The sequence below is a fragment of the Temnothorax longispinosus genome, chromosome 3, assembly GCF_030848805.1.
Source record: "Temnothorax longispinosus isolate EJ_2023e chromosome 3, Tlon_JGU_v1, whole genome shotgun sequence".
Taxonomy (NCBI): Eukaryota; Metazoa; Arthropoda; class Insecta; order Hymenoptera; family Formicidae; genus Temnothorax; species Temnothorax longispinosus.
In genome coordinates, this window is record NC_092360.1 from 9,702,256 (window position 1) to 9,718,048 (window position 15,793).

General features: G+C 34.0%; 1 protein-coding gene across 2 annotated transcripts; it reads left to right on the top strand.

Annotated features, from left to right (window-relative positions):
- Positions 1-9,576: 9,576 nt before the first annotated feature.
- LOC139810153 (venom acid phosphatase Acph-1) lies at positions 9,577-13,404 on the top strand. 2 transcript variants are annotated; one of them, XM_071773465.1, is made up of 8 exons: positions 9,577-9,872; positions 10,141-10,218; positions 10,319-10,426; positions 10,894-11,159; positions 11,464-11,620; positions 11,704-11,827; positions 12,637-12,848; positions 13,118-13,404. In XM_071773465.1, exons 3-8 carry the CDS (start codon positions 10,403-10,405, stop codon positions 13,376-13,378), a joined length of 1,044 nt encoding a protein of 347 aa, XP_071629566.1. In that variant the 5' UTR covers positions 9,577-9,872; positions 10,141-10,218; positions 10,319-10,402; the 3' UTR covers positions 13,379-13,404. The 2 variants fall into 2 exon arrangements, with proteins under 2 accessions (XP_071629566.1, XP_071629564.1); XM_071773463.1 differs by lacking the exon at positions 10,141-10,218.
- Positions 13,405-15,793: the final 2,389 nt, after the last annotated feature.

Consider the following 15,793-nt stretch of genomic DNA (forward strand, 5'->3'; position numbering starts at 1 on the left):
CGAAATAAAGCGACTACGATACATTCGCGCACTGTTGTGTGAATACGATCTGCTTTTACCCTCTCCAATTCTTCATAGGTATCCTTCGAATGCTTCTTGCACAAGAGGTTGTACATATCAATATGACAGTAGTACGTTCACTAAAATTTTTATGACTTTCTTGAACGACATATCCTTTCTCTCTCTCTTTAACCAATTTAGGATCTATACTAATCTAATGCCGTATTATTCCAATACAGACATAAAATAAAGTGCTTTAAGTAATAAAAAATTATGTATGCAAACGAATACTTCTCTCTCTTTCTCTTTCTCTTTCTCTTTCTTATATAAAAGGCTTCGTGTCACTTACAACACTATGTGTTATTCATGTTGTTCCAAAAAGCTATTTTAAATAGTAAAAATAAAATGAATAAAAGCATAAATAGATAGACAAACAGAGAGAAGATAAAATCATTATAATTCCGTCTAAAAAAATATGGTCTAATATATATTTATGTAACAGAATTTATATTTATAATATATATATGGCACAATGAGTAAGATTATATAAAGTGCATGTACATTATAAACATTGACGCACTGTTTGAACTCGTTGTTGCAAAATAAATATATGATAAAAAAAAAACATAAAATAAAAACAACGTAACATAATCTAATCTATCAATCAAATATATACATCCGATGAAATAGTTGGTCAGAAACAGGTTTTTGGAGAAAATAAAGACAATTTATAGGAGAGAGTTTAGATAAGAATCTAAAGAAGAGGAAGAATATTTTGAAAAATGGGACGATGTAATATATAAAAAGAGAAGAAAAAGAACCGCGTAAATGGAGGTGAAGGTCGAGATTTTAACATGAAAATCGTGCACTGGCTGCCAGAGTGACTGGATGTAGCCTATCGATCTTTAGGCTGATCTGCGGCGGTTCCTCGAGAGAGAAGGAAGTTGTTCCCGAACGTGCCTTCACGCTCCACGACATCTGTCGATAAGTTATTCAATTCCGACGCTATTGGATTTCCCTTTTCCCACGAGGTGAATCCTCAGTTGCGGTCTAACTGCATCCTCGGCGGTCCTGGTGACCCGATCGAGGACAAATTCATTTTTCGTTCGTCTCTCGGTGCACGCGCGTCTACAAACGATGCTCAACGTTCGAGACGAACGGCAATTCGTTTGGCAATTTGGTAATTTCGCGAGTTTAATCCTTGCTGAAGAATGTGACATCGTTCATACATCGCAATTGCACATACTTATGAAATAATTTGTAGGGAAAAGTTTTTCAGTGAAGCCCATAATGAAACCGCGAGTCTGCACGCCCGTGATAAGAAGCTCTGTCTGATTTGCGACGTTGCAGCCTCGCCCATTCATTATTGATGCCGCGTACGTAATAGGGGGGCCCCTCTCTCTCTCTCTCTCTCTCTCTCTCTCTCTCTCTCTCTCTCGCTACATTACGCTACGTTCGCTGCGCCTGCAAGAAGACTTATATACGTTCCTTGCGATGGCGGATTAAAATTCATAGATATCTTTGAAAATGGATGCGAGAACTTCTGGGTACCCATAGCGGTATCATCTCGCGTATCAATCATCGCTGTTTTCCGAGCAATGTTGCAATGGCTATTTCGTGTTTATATCTTAGAGAGCAGAAAAGATGGAAAGAGAGAAGAAGAAAAAGAGAGAGAAAATTCTTTTAAGAAATTTTCAAATATTAAATTTTATAAAGTAATACTTTTCTTCATAAATTCTTGTACAACATGAGAATGAAGTAATGCTCCTTTAGTAATATCAAATTGATTATTAATATCGACTTGATTATGTATGGTTGCGTTTTTATCTTTAGCATACGATCCGATTGCAAGACCACTTAATGATCGGCATGTGATTAGAATTCTAAACAAATGTGTATGATTCACAAATTAATATTAAACTGACAAAATCCGTCCAATAACTAAAATGTTTTTTATTTTTTATTTTTTAATGATTATAAGTTTCGCTATAATTTTTATTAATTTTTCTTAATCATTTTTATATTCAAAATTTTACATATTACATAGATATATGTATACAATAATTAAAATTATTAAAAACATAAAATTTATTCTTTATTTATATATGCACTGAGAAAATAAATTGTTAATCCCAAAAAATATTTAGTCCGACGAGCAACTAAACATTTTAAGTAGTTTAACTAAACGTTAGTTGAATTAATTAATTCTTGATTAAAAAATTTTAAAGCTTGACATGAATGCATCATACCTTTTTTAGTGCAACTTAATAATTGTTGAAACATAGTAATTTTTAATTAACTAACTAACATGTTTAGTTGCTCGTATCGGACTAAATATTTTTTGGGATTAACAAATTTTTTTCTCAGTGTGTATATGTGTAAGTGTTGCGCACACTTTTTTCGTAATGTCGCGATCAATATTCATAAGGAAGAAATTAGAAGCTGCGTCTGGCCGACTGATAAACGTTATACGTTCGGCTGCAGCCACGCAATACCGTATAGTTTTATCGGCTCTCCTTAGGCTCTCCCTCTTGCACCGCGCGAGGATTGCGTGTGCAACTCGGGACTCCGCGGTCAGCAATATCTCTCTTTATTCATCGCGTATTTGCATGTCGCGCTTGTGGAAACTACACTGGTGTCATGCGTGAATGATGTATTAATAAAACACATCCGGTATTTCTGTTTCTCCTTTTCGCTTCCTCCCTTTTTTCCTCTCACTTCGCACCCAATCGATGCATCACTCAAGGTCATCACCTGTGCAGAGCTGCGGAATCGAATAATCAGCTCTCAGAGCGGAAAAAGACGGTATCACTGTCATGCGATTGTAAAAAACGTGAAACGATTGCCGATATATCGCCGACGCACGTCCAGTAAAAACGGGCATATGATTATCGTGCCATAATGTGCCTTCAATGAAATCTGGATCTTTAAATCTTTCGAGCAAAAACAGAGTTTAATATCTATTTATAATCTGACATAAAAAATACAATTCTCATCGTCGAAAAGAAGCGAATGAAATAAATATCTTTCTTATTTTTAAAAATATTTAAATTTTGGAAAGGGTAAATTCTCTTTTTGAATTTTTATATACGATGTATATCGCGAACGATTTGTGATATTGCATCAGTTTTGTATTAACGCCAGACAAATAAGATTATAATATAAAGTGACATATTGCATATGTACATATATTACGTATTATATGTATGTAATCTTCTCAGACACAACAGATTGTCTCGACAGATTAATCTCTATTTTTAAACATTCACGTACACATACATGCCAAGATTAAGAGTCACTTATGTTGCGCGGTTAGAATCAATTATATACAATATAAATATATGTATCGGATCGTAAAATATGCCACGTTATACATTAATATCAACAAGGCAGCTAAATGACGCATTTTTTAATCGATATAGATTGGATGTGATGGACCGATAAATTAGCTGACAAAGTCACTTAACAGTATTCGACTACTTTTTCGGGATTAGAAAGAATCGGTCTATAAAATTAAGTATACAACTCGAAAAAAAATTAAAAAGCAAATTACCGGTGCTTGTGCGAGTATATCAGAACAAATAGTTATTCTTATAATTAATCACTTGTTTTACAACAAATTACCTACAGTAGTATTTAAGAGCCAGAGATAAAAATTTCGATATGTACTGTAAGTAAAATAAATAAAGTAATAAGTAATGATATAAGTAAATATAGGACCGCTATGATATACAATCAATTAAAGAAGAATGCCATTTTTGGTTAGGACTAGATCTCGGAACTCGGAAGACTTAATATTATTCACGCGAATAATTACTAAGGCTTCCAAGATCTAATTCTAACCGAAAATAGCGTTCTTCTCTAATTGAAAGTAATAAAGATCTGGTTCTCTCATATGTTTCAACTTCTCCTTCCGTGTAACCTTGGATTGTTTTAAGGCCACTTTGAAAGAGACTGTTGAATCTGAATTTTTGTACTTTTATGGTATTGCAACAAAAAAAATTAATGTTCCATTTAAAAGACGCAAGCTAACTCTCATAATAACCTTGAAAAATTCAGAAGTCTTTTGCATTATCGCAAATTTTACATATAAAAATTATATAAAAAATTATAAAAGAAGCTTTTCTTATATTTTTTCTTTTATATTTTACTATCTAGCAATCTTAAGAAAATTGTTTAGACAGTTGGGCGCTTGTCTAGAACTCTATAGAAATATTTTGTGTGTGCGCACATACATTATACATATACTTTATTAAATTTTTTAATATACGTACCCTCAACGTTTAATGCATGTTAAAATAAACTTTTCAAAGATATTTACTTGAAAAAAAAAAAAAAAAAATTGATAGATGCATACAGCTGTATAAAATTGCAAATTCATCCGATATGCTATGTTATATTGACGGAAATTTGTTTAAAAATTCTTGCTGTCGCAATGCAAAATACATTCGTGTATTGCATGAAATACGTGTATCTAGCGAATTAGTTACATGTAATCCGCATTTGGAGTCATTTGATAATATTGCGCAATTTGATCAATTGCTTCTACCGTCTTATACGAAGTTTCCATTAAAATTAAAGCATATTTAACGCGTTTGGAAAGGGATAAAACACATTATCCGTTAATTGTATTACGTAAATCAAAATTTACAATAGCGAAGCGCGTTTTAAATTTATTAATAAGATAGAACTGGTTACAAAATTCGCGGAATCAGTCATAGATCGAATGATATTTCAACTACCTGTTTGTGAATGATTAATTGTATTTACTTCTTATTGTGTCTACTTTGACGTTATTTTTTCTCCATTTTCGTACATTTCTTTTGTTCATAATCTCGTCACACATTATTACTAATATTATTGCATTATTGTTATCACTGTTATTGTTACAACTGTTCGTTAAATTTTTTCCTGACATATATTGATATCCTCGCCATCTAAAATGCATATTTTTTGCTATCCCTTACGAAAAAATTAATACAACACCGAGATTAAAATTATGTTGCATATTACGCAGAAAATTACACATGCATATAAACATCACGTGAGCGCGATAGCACGACATCGTAAATTGATTATAACGACTAATACAATCAGGACCGGTTTATTTTTTACTTCCTAATCTACATACCTAACATTAACATAAAGACACGGATTTTTATTTGCGTCACACCTACAATTCAGTCTCTATCTAACAACGTTACAAACGTGATTTTTCTTCTGGAAATCGTGTAACGTGTTTCGTTATTAAAAGCAAAATATGTATTTCTTATCCTTTACATACGCGTTGATAGTTAATTTAAAGGAAACGACGTTTAAATGACGAAAGCTATAATTTCAAAATCCGTATCATTTGATAAACAGTCATATTGTAATCATGTTTCATATTAATTAATATTTTCACATGAGAAATTATTAATGAATAATCAAGCTAGCTATCTTTCTTATTAAAATTTCAACGAAAGAAAAATAACGCACGGACGCTTTTGAACAAACAATTATGTAACATTTATTCGTTATTTGTTCCTACGTGATAATAATATATCCTAGAAAAATACCATGAAAAATACTACATACGTACATATATACTGGAGAGTTATTCGATAATAAAACTTATCGATAACATCGATAGATTCAAGTGAATGTTCCGTTATGACTTTATGAATTGTATGTTATCTTATTTGCATATAGACAGGATATCGTTAATTTTGTTATGAATTTAAATCGCAATCGATTCCTGCTTGCGTAAGAATTTTTTTTCTTCATAGTAGAACAAAGATGTTTTTCAGAGATTGCTACAACAGCTTCTATAACAGTCAATTGCTGTAGCAAGTTAACAATTAAAGATAAAGAAAACATTTTTACTTAAAAGCTTAACCGCCAAAATTTATATATCATTATTTTATTTATTTTCTTGAGTTACAAGTATAATTGTTGTAAAATAAATATAACTATTAATATTATATTTTTCGTTAACAAGATAATTAAAGTAGAAATATCATATATAAGCAAAGGTTAAGCATTAAATAAATTGCAATGACTCATTTGTATGCAGTTGTAGCAAGGTATGGATGAATGAAGGCCACGCGAAAGTCGTTCTATTCACATTATTTCAATACATAGATACGTAACGACATTTGATCTCGTTTACTTGATCTTGCGTTAAAACAGCATTGACCTCACACATGAAAAGCTATGCGAGATATGTTTTCTTTTTTCATAATATAAAAATTATAGTAAATTTTATATATATATATTTTTACTATATATAAAATAACGAAACATATGGTTAAGAAAATAGGAATCATTATGTTATTTTTTTATATCAATTTTAATATTATATTAACTTGTTTATGCGGAAATTCAGATGATGCATTACAACGTGGAATTTCATCACTTTATAAGAAGTCATCAACCATGACGAAAGGAATATATGAGAGAGAGAAAGAAAGAGAGGCGGGAAGAAGAAAAAAACTTGTACATTTATGGTAAAAACTGACGAGCGAATATACTTAGATACTTTGATACATTGGAAAATCCTTCCAGAACGTCATGTTTTAAAGATAAAAAAACTTGTTATGCGCGTGGGAGTACAAGTTGCAGAATCAGATATACCTAATGAGTCTGTGATAATGGGTCTGTAAATATATACACAGAATAATGATTTAACGGGTTCTTTCTTGACTAGTCTAGTTTATTGCATATAATTACGCGTGACTGAATCGAGCCCACCGCGGTTGTGTAATTATGGAAAATCATATATACGCATTATTCAACAGCAAAAGATACTTCGCAGACCGGTCCTACGATTTTAATGTCGTCTAGCATAATGTTATTAATTATAACTGATACAATAATGTCAACGATGCATTGAAATAGATAGAATTCTTGACGTCCTTTTATTCGCGACATACGATTTAAGCGCCTGCAGTCTTCCTCGTGTGAAACACGTTCGCGATCGCAATACACATTTTTTGTATAGGTGTTACGTAAAATAATTATTCCAGGAAAGCCAATATTTTATGTTTCGTGATTTAAAATTTACTTTGCGCGCTCTATAATTTGCATCGGATTTCAATATAAAATTCTCTGTTTACAATTTTATATGTGATACATAAAACATTTGACAAATAAAAAAAATATATATTAAATACGCACAGTATAAATAAAATTATAAACTTATTATTTTTATAATCCAAAATTTCTTGAAATTTGACGCTAATTATAGATTGTTTAAAATAGATTTTGGATGCGAGTATTAATGTGTGAAATATATGCGCAACTACGATTCATTTTTTTTTCACATATTACGTAAACGGTGTATATTCCAGCAACTTTCGACGTTTTACCTATTTCGTAAAAGTAAGATCGAGGAATCCCGTCGCGTAAGCGCTGCGCGCTGATCGGTATCCTCGATCCAATCAGAAATAGATCTTCGATTACGCGCATGAATATCATTCCCGTCTAAAAGGGGACTCTTCTCTCAGGTTTTCCTGGTTTCCGTGAATTGAATTACAGAAGGAAAATTTATTACGTGCGGTCGAATGTAAAGTGAGAGTGTATGATAATTCCGCGGAATGCACCGCAAGAAGATGCGGTAATGTCGACGATATCTTTGTACTCGCCTCTTGCTTCGATCACGTCCATGTGAGTCATTGGCACACCCGAATTCTTACGAATTCCTTGGGACAGCTGGTTACGTAGTGTTACGTATAGTGTTACGTTAATTCCATAAAAACAAATAGAAAGTCAAACTTGAATGATTAAGGAAACGTAATTATATGTCTCCCGATAAAAGAGTCCCCAAAAAAGTGATTCTAAGACGAATGACGTTCACTAATATTACAAATGCGATTGTGGCAGCATTTCCGTAGCACGGTGAATGTCAAAATAAGCATCATGTTGCCCTCAAAAGTCGAATCGACTGGATATCCTTGGGACTCCCATAATACGACATATATTCGATCTAATCGATTTGACGCACGTCTGCACCTGGCACGACATGTTAATATCAATTTAATATGCCGATACATATCGCAGAAATATCGGTATTTATAAGTTTAAGAAAAATGTAATAAAAAAGTATATCTTACGACATATTTTATGTGTAACAATATATGGGAATATATGTATAAAAAATAATCAATATTTCTCTTCTTTTCCTTGAAGAAAAAAAAAAGAAAAAAAAACTAAATAAAGCACGATTCAAATAATTACACTTTATTTGATAAATGAATTAATGCTTTGCTTGATGTGTAATAATTGGATTTCAACTGACAAATTCTTATAAAAGATTGAAGGATTGTTTACAAAGAAGGAATTTGATCGATGTATTTGAGTTCTAATAAAAAACAATGACAAATCTTTCCAGCATGGATTCGTGAAATAAAAATTCTTGAAATATTATGAATACAATTCTGTAATGAATTATTCTGTTCAAAATTGAAAGAATATTAACGACTATTAATACTACGCACAATATAATAACTGTCTATAAAATAAATGACTGTTAAAGTTTATCATGTGTTATTATTTATCAATTGTTACCAAAATACTCAGCAAAATTTGCAATCATCAAAACGAACAATACCTACTGGAAAGTACTTCTCAAAGAAGAAGAGGTTCGTAAATCATGTATCGTTTTTTATAGTAATCTCCATAGATCCGTTTTGTTATTTACGTACATGCAGATAAGTCTGTTCGAACGATCAGGCATTTGCAAAACTCGTAAATTCAACACATTCATGAGTGCGCAAAAAATCGTTTTCTAGTTAGGAAAAAAAGAAAGACGCGCAACTCAAAAGCAGACTGAATAAACGCAAAGCGCAAAGCGATTTTGCGATAGAGCGATAATAAAAATAATAACATTATGGCTTTGTTGAATATTCGGCTGCATTAAAGAACGCAAAATACTATCGAAATAATATTTTGTAATTGTTCATTTTCACAAAGCTTTCGCCGCTGATCGCCAATATTTTTCTCACGTTTTTCTTTCACTGTCAAGCATTATAGTTATTATGAACAATCTTTTACAAAATTTTGAACCAGACTCTTTAAAAAAAAATGGTTTTTTATTCTTTATCTTTAAATCTTGCTAATTCATAATAAATTGGTTGAAGTTAAAATTGTCGTCAGAGATGAAATCCATGTTTGATCAAAAGATAAAATTCTAATCTCTATAAATCTCTGCGCTGCATACATGTGCATCTGGGTCAATTTAAAATTAGCTTATTTTCGAAAACATCAGACTGCTACTTTTCATATACTACTAGATGCTTATAAAAAATCGATAAAACAAAATTCTCAAAGATGATAAGATTGACTTCATCGTTCATACATCGACGCTCACATAATTCATTCATATAATTCATAAATGAGATATCGCGCGCCGGAATGTGAACGTTCGGTTTAAAAATGGCAGAGAGAATTCCCTACGTTAGGAGATCGTCAATTGCGGTTTTCTATGAATTTCCTGCTATTTACTTACGCGTCCTTCGCGGAAGCTGACGATCAACGTCAAGAAAAAGGATCGGACGCCTGTTGAGAGCGGGAAACTTGTTAATAAAAATCGTCGGAATTACGAGCCTGTTCGACTGTTCTTTATCCCGCCCCCACTCGCGTATGCCAGCAGAGAGGCGAGAGTAGAAATATAAACACACCATCCGTAGGTTGTGTCGTGAAATCGTTGATTCCGACCGCGACGATCGTTCAGATCGTGTGAATTAAGCGTTGAAAGTGTTCGTTCGAACTGAAAGTGCTTTTGGGAAGATATCGCGAAGATGTTTCTGACACTGTCAACGATTTTCACTGTATTTCTTAGCAGCCTCGCCGTGTCGGTCAATCCCGATGTGGAGCTGCAGCTGCTTCACGTGGTAAAGCTTTATCTGATTCTTTCAGAGGTATATAGGGAGTGTATGTGTGAAATTAGCGAGGATTATTTTTTTCGGAAGATTGTGTTTAAACAACGATATGAAAAATTCCTATTCTTTTTCAAAGATTTAACGCTTTCCTGATTTTTCACAAATATGCGATAGAATAACTACTTGGTATTCATTTTGTTTTAAAAAATGTGGAATAAGTGTTATTTCTACACTGTTTTATGGCACTGAAAAGCAAACACTTGCTTCGTGAATTACGCAGGTGCGAGTTCGATGCTGAGAGAAGTTTTCGAGAGAAATTAAAAGGTTAAGGGAAAACGATCCTTCGTGCGAGAGACAAGTAACAAAACATTTGCATTATCGCGACCGTCTGTGTGGTGACAGTGATGATAACGGATGACGACGATATATAGCTTACATAAGTATATTCTGTTTTGAAGGTATTTCGCCACGGTGACAAAGTGCCCCATCGAGAGTTCCAAAATTACCCCAATGATCCGCATCGCGATCAGTCTTATCACCCAATGGGAAACGGTGGCTTAACCAATGTGAGTACAAATCACGGCGATTAAAGTAAAATGTTACATCGTAATCAAATACTGCCAGTTCAATTGTGTGATTCAATCGTTCAGAAACATCATATATTGTGACGTATTATCTTCGTACATCTTCAATATTGTATGAACCAATAACGTATATTGAAGCGGATATTAGATCACGTGCTACTATTGAATTCCCGTTTATCACATAATTCTTATCTCTCTCTTATCTTCCATCTCTTTTTTTTCGTCCTCTGCATGTTATGCAGGTATAAGCGTTGACCTTCATTTTCCAAAACCCCAGAAATCTTTTAATAACCTACGTAAAATGAGAAATCAATTCCCTAGTTTTGCTGAGTAATCGTTATTTTTAATTAAAATTGAGAAAATAATTCGATCTAAAAGAGTCCATGTAATTTTCCAATATCCGGCTTTTCGAAATCTGTTCAACTCAAAGTTCTTTTTCGTGCAATTAGCAAGGCAAGATGCGAGAGTACAAAATCGGGACGATGCTGCGCGAGAGATACGATCAATATTTCGGACCGGATTATTGGCCGACCAAGATCTATGCCCGATCTACGGAGGTCCCGCGGACCCAGATGTCTCTCCAGTTAGTTCTGGCGGGATTATTCCCGCCCTCCGAGAAGCAAACCTGGAATCCGCACTTGCCCTGGATTCCGTCATGGACGTACTTCGTGCCGTACAAGACTGACAACCTCTTGTTTCCGCATTACTGCTATCGGTGAGTAACTTCACAGGGAATTGTTCACAAGGACCTAATAACAGGATTGACGATTCTCTTTTCCCTTCGGTCTCCTTTCACCGATCTTCTTTTATGCGAACGTTTGAGATATTTTTGTTTCCCTTCTTTTTGTCTTGTATTCAACTACTTTATCTTTATATTGCAAAATAAAAAAAAGATCCGGAAAGAAAAGAAGGACAAGATTTAACCATCTTAATGTGTTCTGCTTGTGCGCGCATGTTTTATACAAAAAACTCTAATAATATCCGAATCTATGAGATCATTCCCAACTTTTATTTTTTAGATATAGAGAAGAATATCAACGGTTCCTTCAGCGAGAGAGTGCAAAAGAGATGATCAATAAGTACAAGAATGTAATGGACTATTTGACGGATCACACTGGTAAACTAATTAATGATACGGATACAGTTGGTCATTTGTATAATCTACTGAAAGAGGAGGTAAGTGAATATTCCGATAGAGTGATAAATTTAAAATATTTGTTTTTTCATCGTTTGAATTTTCACCGTATAACCATTTTTAGGCTGCACAAAATTTGACGCTGCCAAGATGGACTCAGAATGTTTTCCCGAGTCCGATGATAGAAATGATAGAGTTGGACTTCAAACTTCGATCATACACAAAAACCTTGAAGAGATTAAACGGAGGTTGGTACTTCTCTACCGCACAGAAAGTCCCTGATATATATCAGCAAGCTCTAATAACGGATTTTATTTATCTTAAAGAAATATGAAAATCAGTTTAAAATTATATCTTTGTGATACAATATAAAAGTCATGTTTTTTTTTTTTCGAGAATTAAATAACCGCGTCAGAATTTTGCTTGATGGCAAAATCAAAACTATAAATACTATTAAAATAAAGCAATTTGATGCATTTATTCTCAAGGAAATATATACAATACATAAGATGTGCAAAATGCATATTTTCATTTGTTGATTCTAAAAAAATAGACGGAAATATCAGATGTGCAATTATTCTATACTCTATATCTTGTATAAATTCAGTCTGTATTCGAGTTCATAAGACGTCAATGTAAAGTACGCGTTGCTGCGAGAAGAAGTTATTTCCAACATTTCCTTTAAAACTTAAAGGAGAGAAGAGCAATATTCATCTTAAGATCAGATCTCCATATTTCTTAGGTATTCTTGTAAAACTTTGCCACAGGTAGAAAGTATTTGTAACTCGGAAACAATGCGTTTTTTCGGATTTACAACCATACAACTTTATTTATTGTCTTTAAAACAAATGGAATATGCTATTCGATAATCTATTTCAGGGATATCTTGCATTTTTTACTTCATGATTTACAAAATAAAACCACTAAATAGAAATAAATTGTTTGTTCCGCCAATAAATGATTAAAACAGAAATGTTTATTATTTTAAACATTTCTGTTAAAACCACTAAAATTTAATTATAAACTTTAATTATAATCGGTGTCTCTATGCACACAGGTATACTACTTCGCAAAATGGTGGATGATATTCAGGAACACCGAGCGGGAAAATCGATACGCGACAGAAAAGCTTTCCTATTTGGCGCACACGAAGTCAATGTGGCTTCCCTTGCCTATGCTTTAGGAACGAATGAACCAGCGGTACCATCTTATGGTGCCACAATTATTCTAGAAACTCTTCGGGACAAGAAGGGAGTTTACTATATTCGGGTAAATGATATTTCATGCAACAAATAAACTTAGGAATTATATTGATCTACAAAATAATATATTTCCAATTAAGGACAATTGATGATAAATCTACTTTCTGCGAATAGCAATTCAAGAAAAGACTTGGTTTTATTTTTGTAACTTGTGTTAAATTGTATATTACATTTTTTTATAACTTGTATTATATCTTCTCCATTTTTATCATTATTATATTTCTATTAGTAGCGCTTGATATTAGAAATTTATCTTTCGCGTATCTTTCTCCGCAGGTCTTACTATGGACTGGCGTTACGGAACAATTGATCGTACAGACAATCCCAGGCTGCGCGGAGATATGTCCCTTTGAGGATTTCCTCAACATTGTGAAGGACATTCTGCCGAGTGACGACGAATATTACTGTCGGCGGGAGGATCTTAAGCCAAACGCGCATCATCGATCGTCGGCGGATTGTATCGCTGATAACGGATCTTGGTGGTACATCTTTCTCACCGTTCTCCTTACGTTCACGTCCAAATTCACGCAAAAGTGATTTTTATAAATGCAGCTAGAATTCGACATGTTTATTCTTTCTTTTCCATTCTTTTCGCGGAAAGAGATAAGAGCAGAGATACGTGGCCTTAAGTTAAAGGGAAATAGTTGCGAAAATAATCGACGCGGCACGCGTTCTGAGTTCTGACCGATATCTATATCGGAAATACTTCGCCGAACTATGAGAGCGTTCGGAAAGCCCAACGAAGTTGCGGCTATGCGTTTCGCTGCACGTGCTGCGGTTACTGCGTTGATACCTACATTTTACCGCACGCGTTGTTACATTGTTGTGTTTAACACGGACCACTGTACATATGTAAATAGCTATCGCTATATATTGATTTAATAGTAGACGACATCATAATTTAGAAACGTCTCTCGCTCATAAACGCGTATTATCAAGAATGAGGGGGGGGGGACCTTTCAAAATCGACGTAGGTCTTGATCGATCATAGACGTCCGTAATTAAATGTCATCGATAAAAATCATCAGCAATACCCTATGATATTTTTCCATTGGCATATTATAAGCATCCAGAAGGCACATCACTATTCAATATAGCATTTATTTTAAATAACATTTATTTATAATCATGCGTAAAGAGATTAATTATCGATACAAATCAAGTATCAATAAATCAATGAAAGACTTCCAAATGTGTTCTCTGTTCGTCTTTATATATAGCGCATACGTAATACACTTCACAGTATCATGCGAAAAACAAAAGAGATATAATAAGTTTCCTTCACATCATATTAAATAATCAAAGTAATGAAGTTTTCATAAAGATCTGGCAGCAGAATAGTACAGTGACCCAGAGATGTAAAAAATAAATGACAGTTTGACAGGTATTTTAATATCTCAGATAGAGCGTAAATCGGATTAAATTCTCCATTTGGCGAAATTGGAGCAAATTTGATTCCGAAATGAACGGATTGGCTCTCCTATTTTCGTCGAGGTGAAGAGTTCAAGAACCTGAAAAAAGTGCAATCGAAGATCCGGTCTCCGCGTAGAGTCGCGAGATGGAAATAGACACCGCTGCTTCGATCGACACGTTCGTCGCATTGATATAGAACGCCGTTAAAATTGCAAAGAGAAAAGAGCGATTTTTGTCCCTTTGCGTGTAACGCGCGATATTTAATATACACGTTTGATAGCGCGCTAAATTATTAGCGGAGAACGTTTGAGAAACACTGCCGCCGCGATTCGCGCGCGAACCTCCGCCGTCGTTTTTCTGTTCTGCATGGAATCGAGGTATCTCGACGCAGATACGCGCATCAAGAGGGGTCCCTGCACTTTCGTCACGGTGATTCACCTTCCGTGGCGAAACTACGGATGCGTGCGCACCTGGGATGCACTCGTCAAGAAGCATGTTTCGTATCAAATGCGTTATTTACATAACGACGGTTCTTAAGAGCACGCTGCCACAGTGCGGTGTCATCGGACAAATGACACGCTTGTTCCATTGTGCTCTTCTGTCATCAAAGAAGTTATTAATGCAACAAAATTGTGGATTAAAACGGTATGAAATATTAATAGCCGCGACTCTTGTCCGATTTGTAAGTAGCAAGTGTTATTCATATTAATGATGATAATTGCGGACTATAAATATAAAACTCTATAAATTATAAAATGAAATATATTTGTTCGACTCAAATTTTTTACGACTGTGGCTATACTCTGTATTTTTATTCTCTACGTATTACATTGGATACTAAATTCAATTTTACACGATCTTATTACGGATTCGCGATTCTCTAACAAAACCACTCGGGCGGCAGAGCGTTTAGCTAAGGAAAACCCTTTTGGGTATGATTGCGAACATAATTTCCCACCTCTGGCATATAGTCCAGTGTGCTCTGTACTATTGGATAAACGCTGCAAGTAACCGCCGTGCTGATTTATACGAAACAGTATGCATAGTATGTAAGTACGCCGTTCAATTTGAATAATTAATAGTGTGGAATCACTAAAGCTTGGGATTTGAATGGCTCGTCAACGCGATCAATAATCAGTTTGCTGCTCGTATTTGCTCGCCAAAGTACTTTAAGCATGTAACGAGAACTTTTAATTTTGAATCTAACAAAATTTTAATTGTTCGAGAAGCTTGTAGCAATTTTTAAAGAGAAATAAAAGACAGAATATTTATGTCATTCGATCTTGCATCTTTACGCGCAGTAATGTTTGTATCGTTTTTTTTTTTCGACGATCTTCTATCAATTCTTCGGGTAGTTTAAAATTCCTATTTCCTCAGAACTTTCTATTTTTCTAGGCGAAAAACTGGTCTTGTAAGAGTGAATTTTTAAAGTCTTTGCATGGATATCAAAGTTTTTACGTTAAAGGAATTCTGCGGAGATCGGAGTAGACGATAATCGAAGCCTGTTTGATCTTGGGTGGATACATGGGTTGTTAGGAT

Bases quoted from the DNA above. Each gene is read 5' to 3' on its own strand.
- LOC139810153 (XM_071773463.1), top strand. From the start codon at position 9,780: ATGTTTCTGACACTGTCAACGATTTTCACTGTATTTCTTAGCAGCCTC. The intron at 9,873-10,318 runs GTAAAGCTTTAT...TCTGTTTTGAAG, and splicing joins AGCTGCAGCTGCTTCACGTG to GTATTTCGCCACGGTGACAA. The intron at 10,427-10,893 runs GTGAGTACAAAT...TCGTGCAATTAG, and splicing joins GAAACGGTGGCTTAACCAAT to CAAGGCAAGATGCGAGAGTA.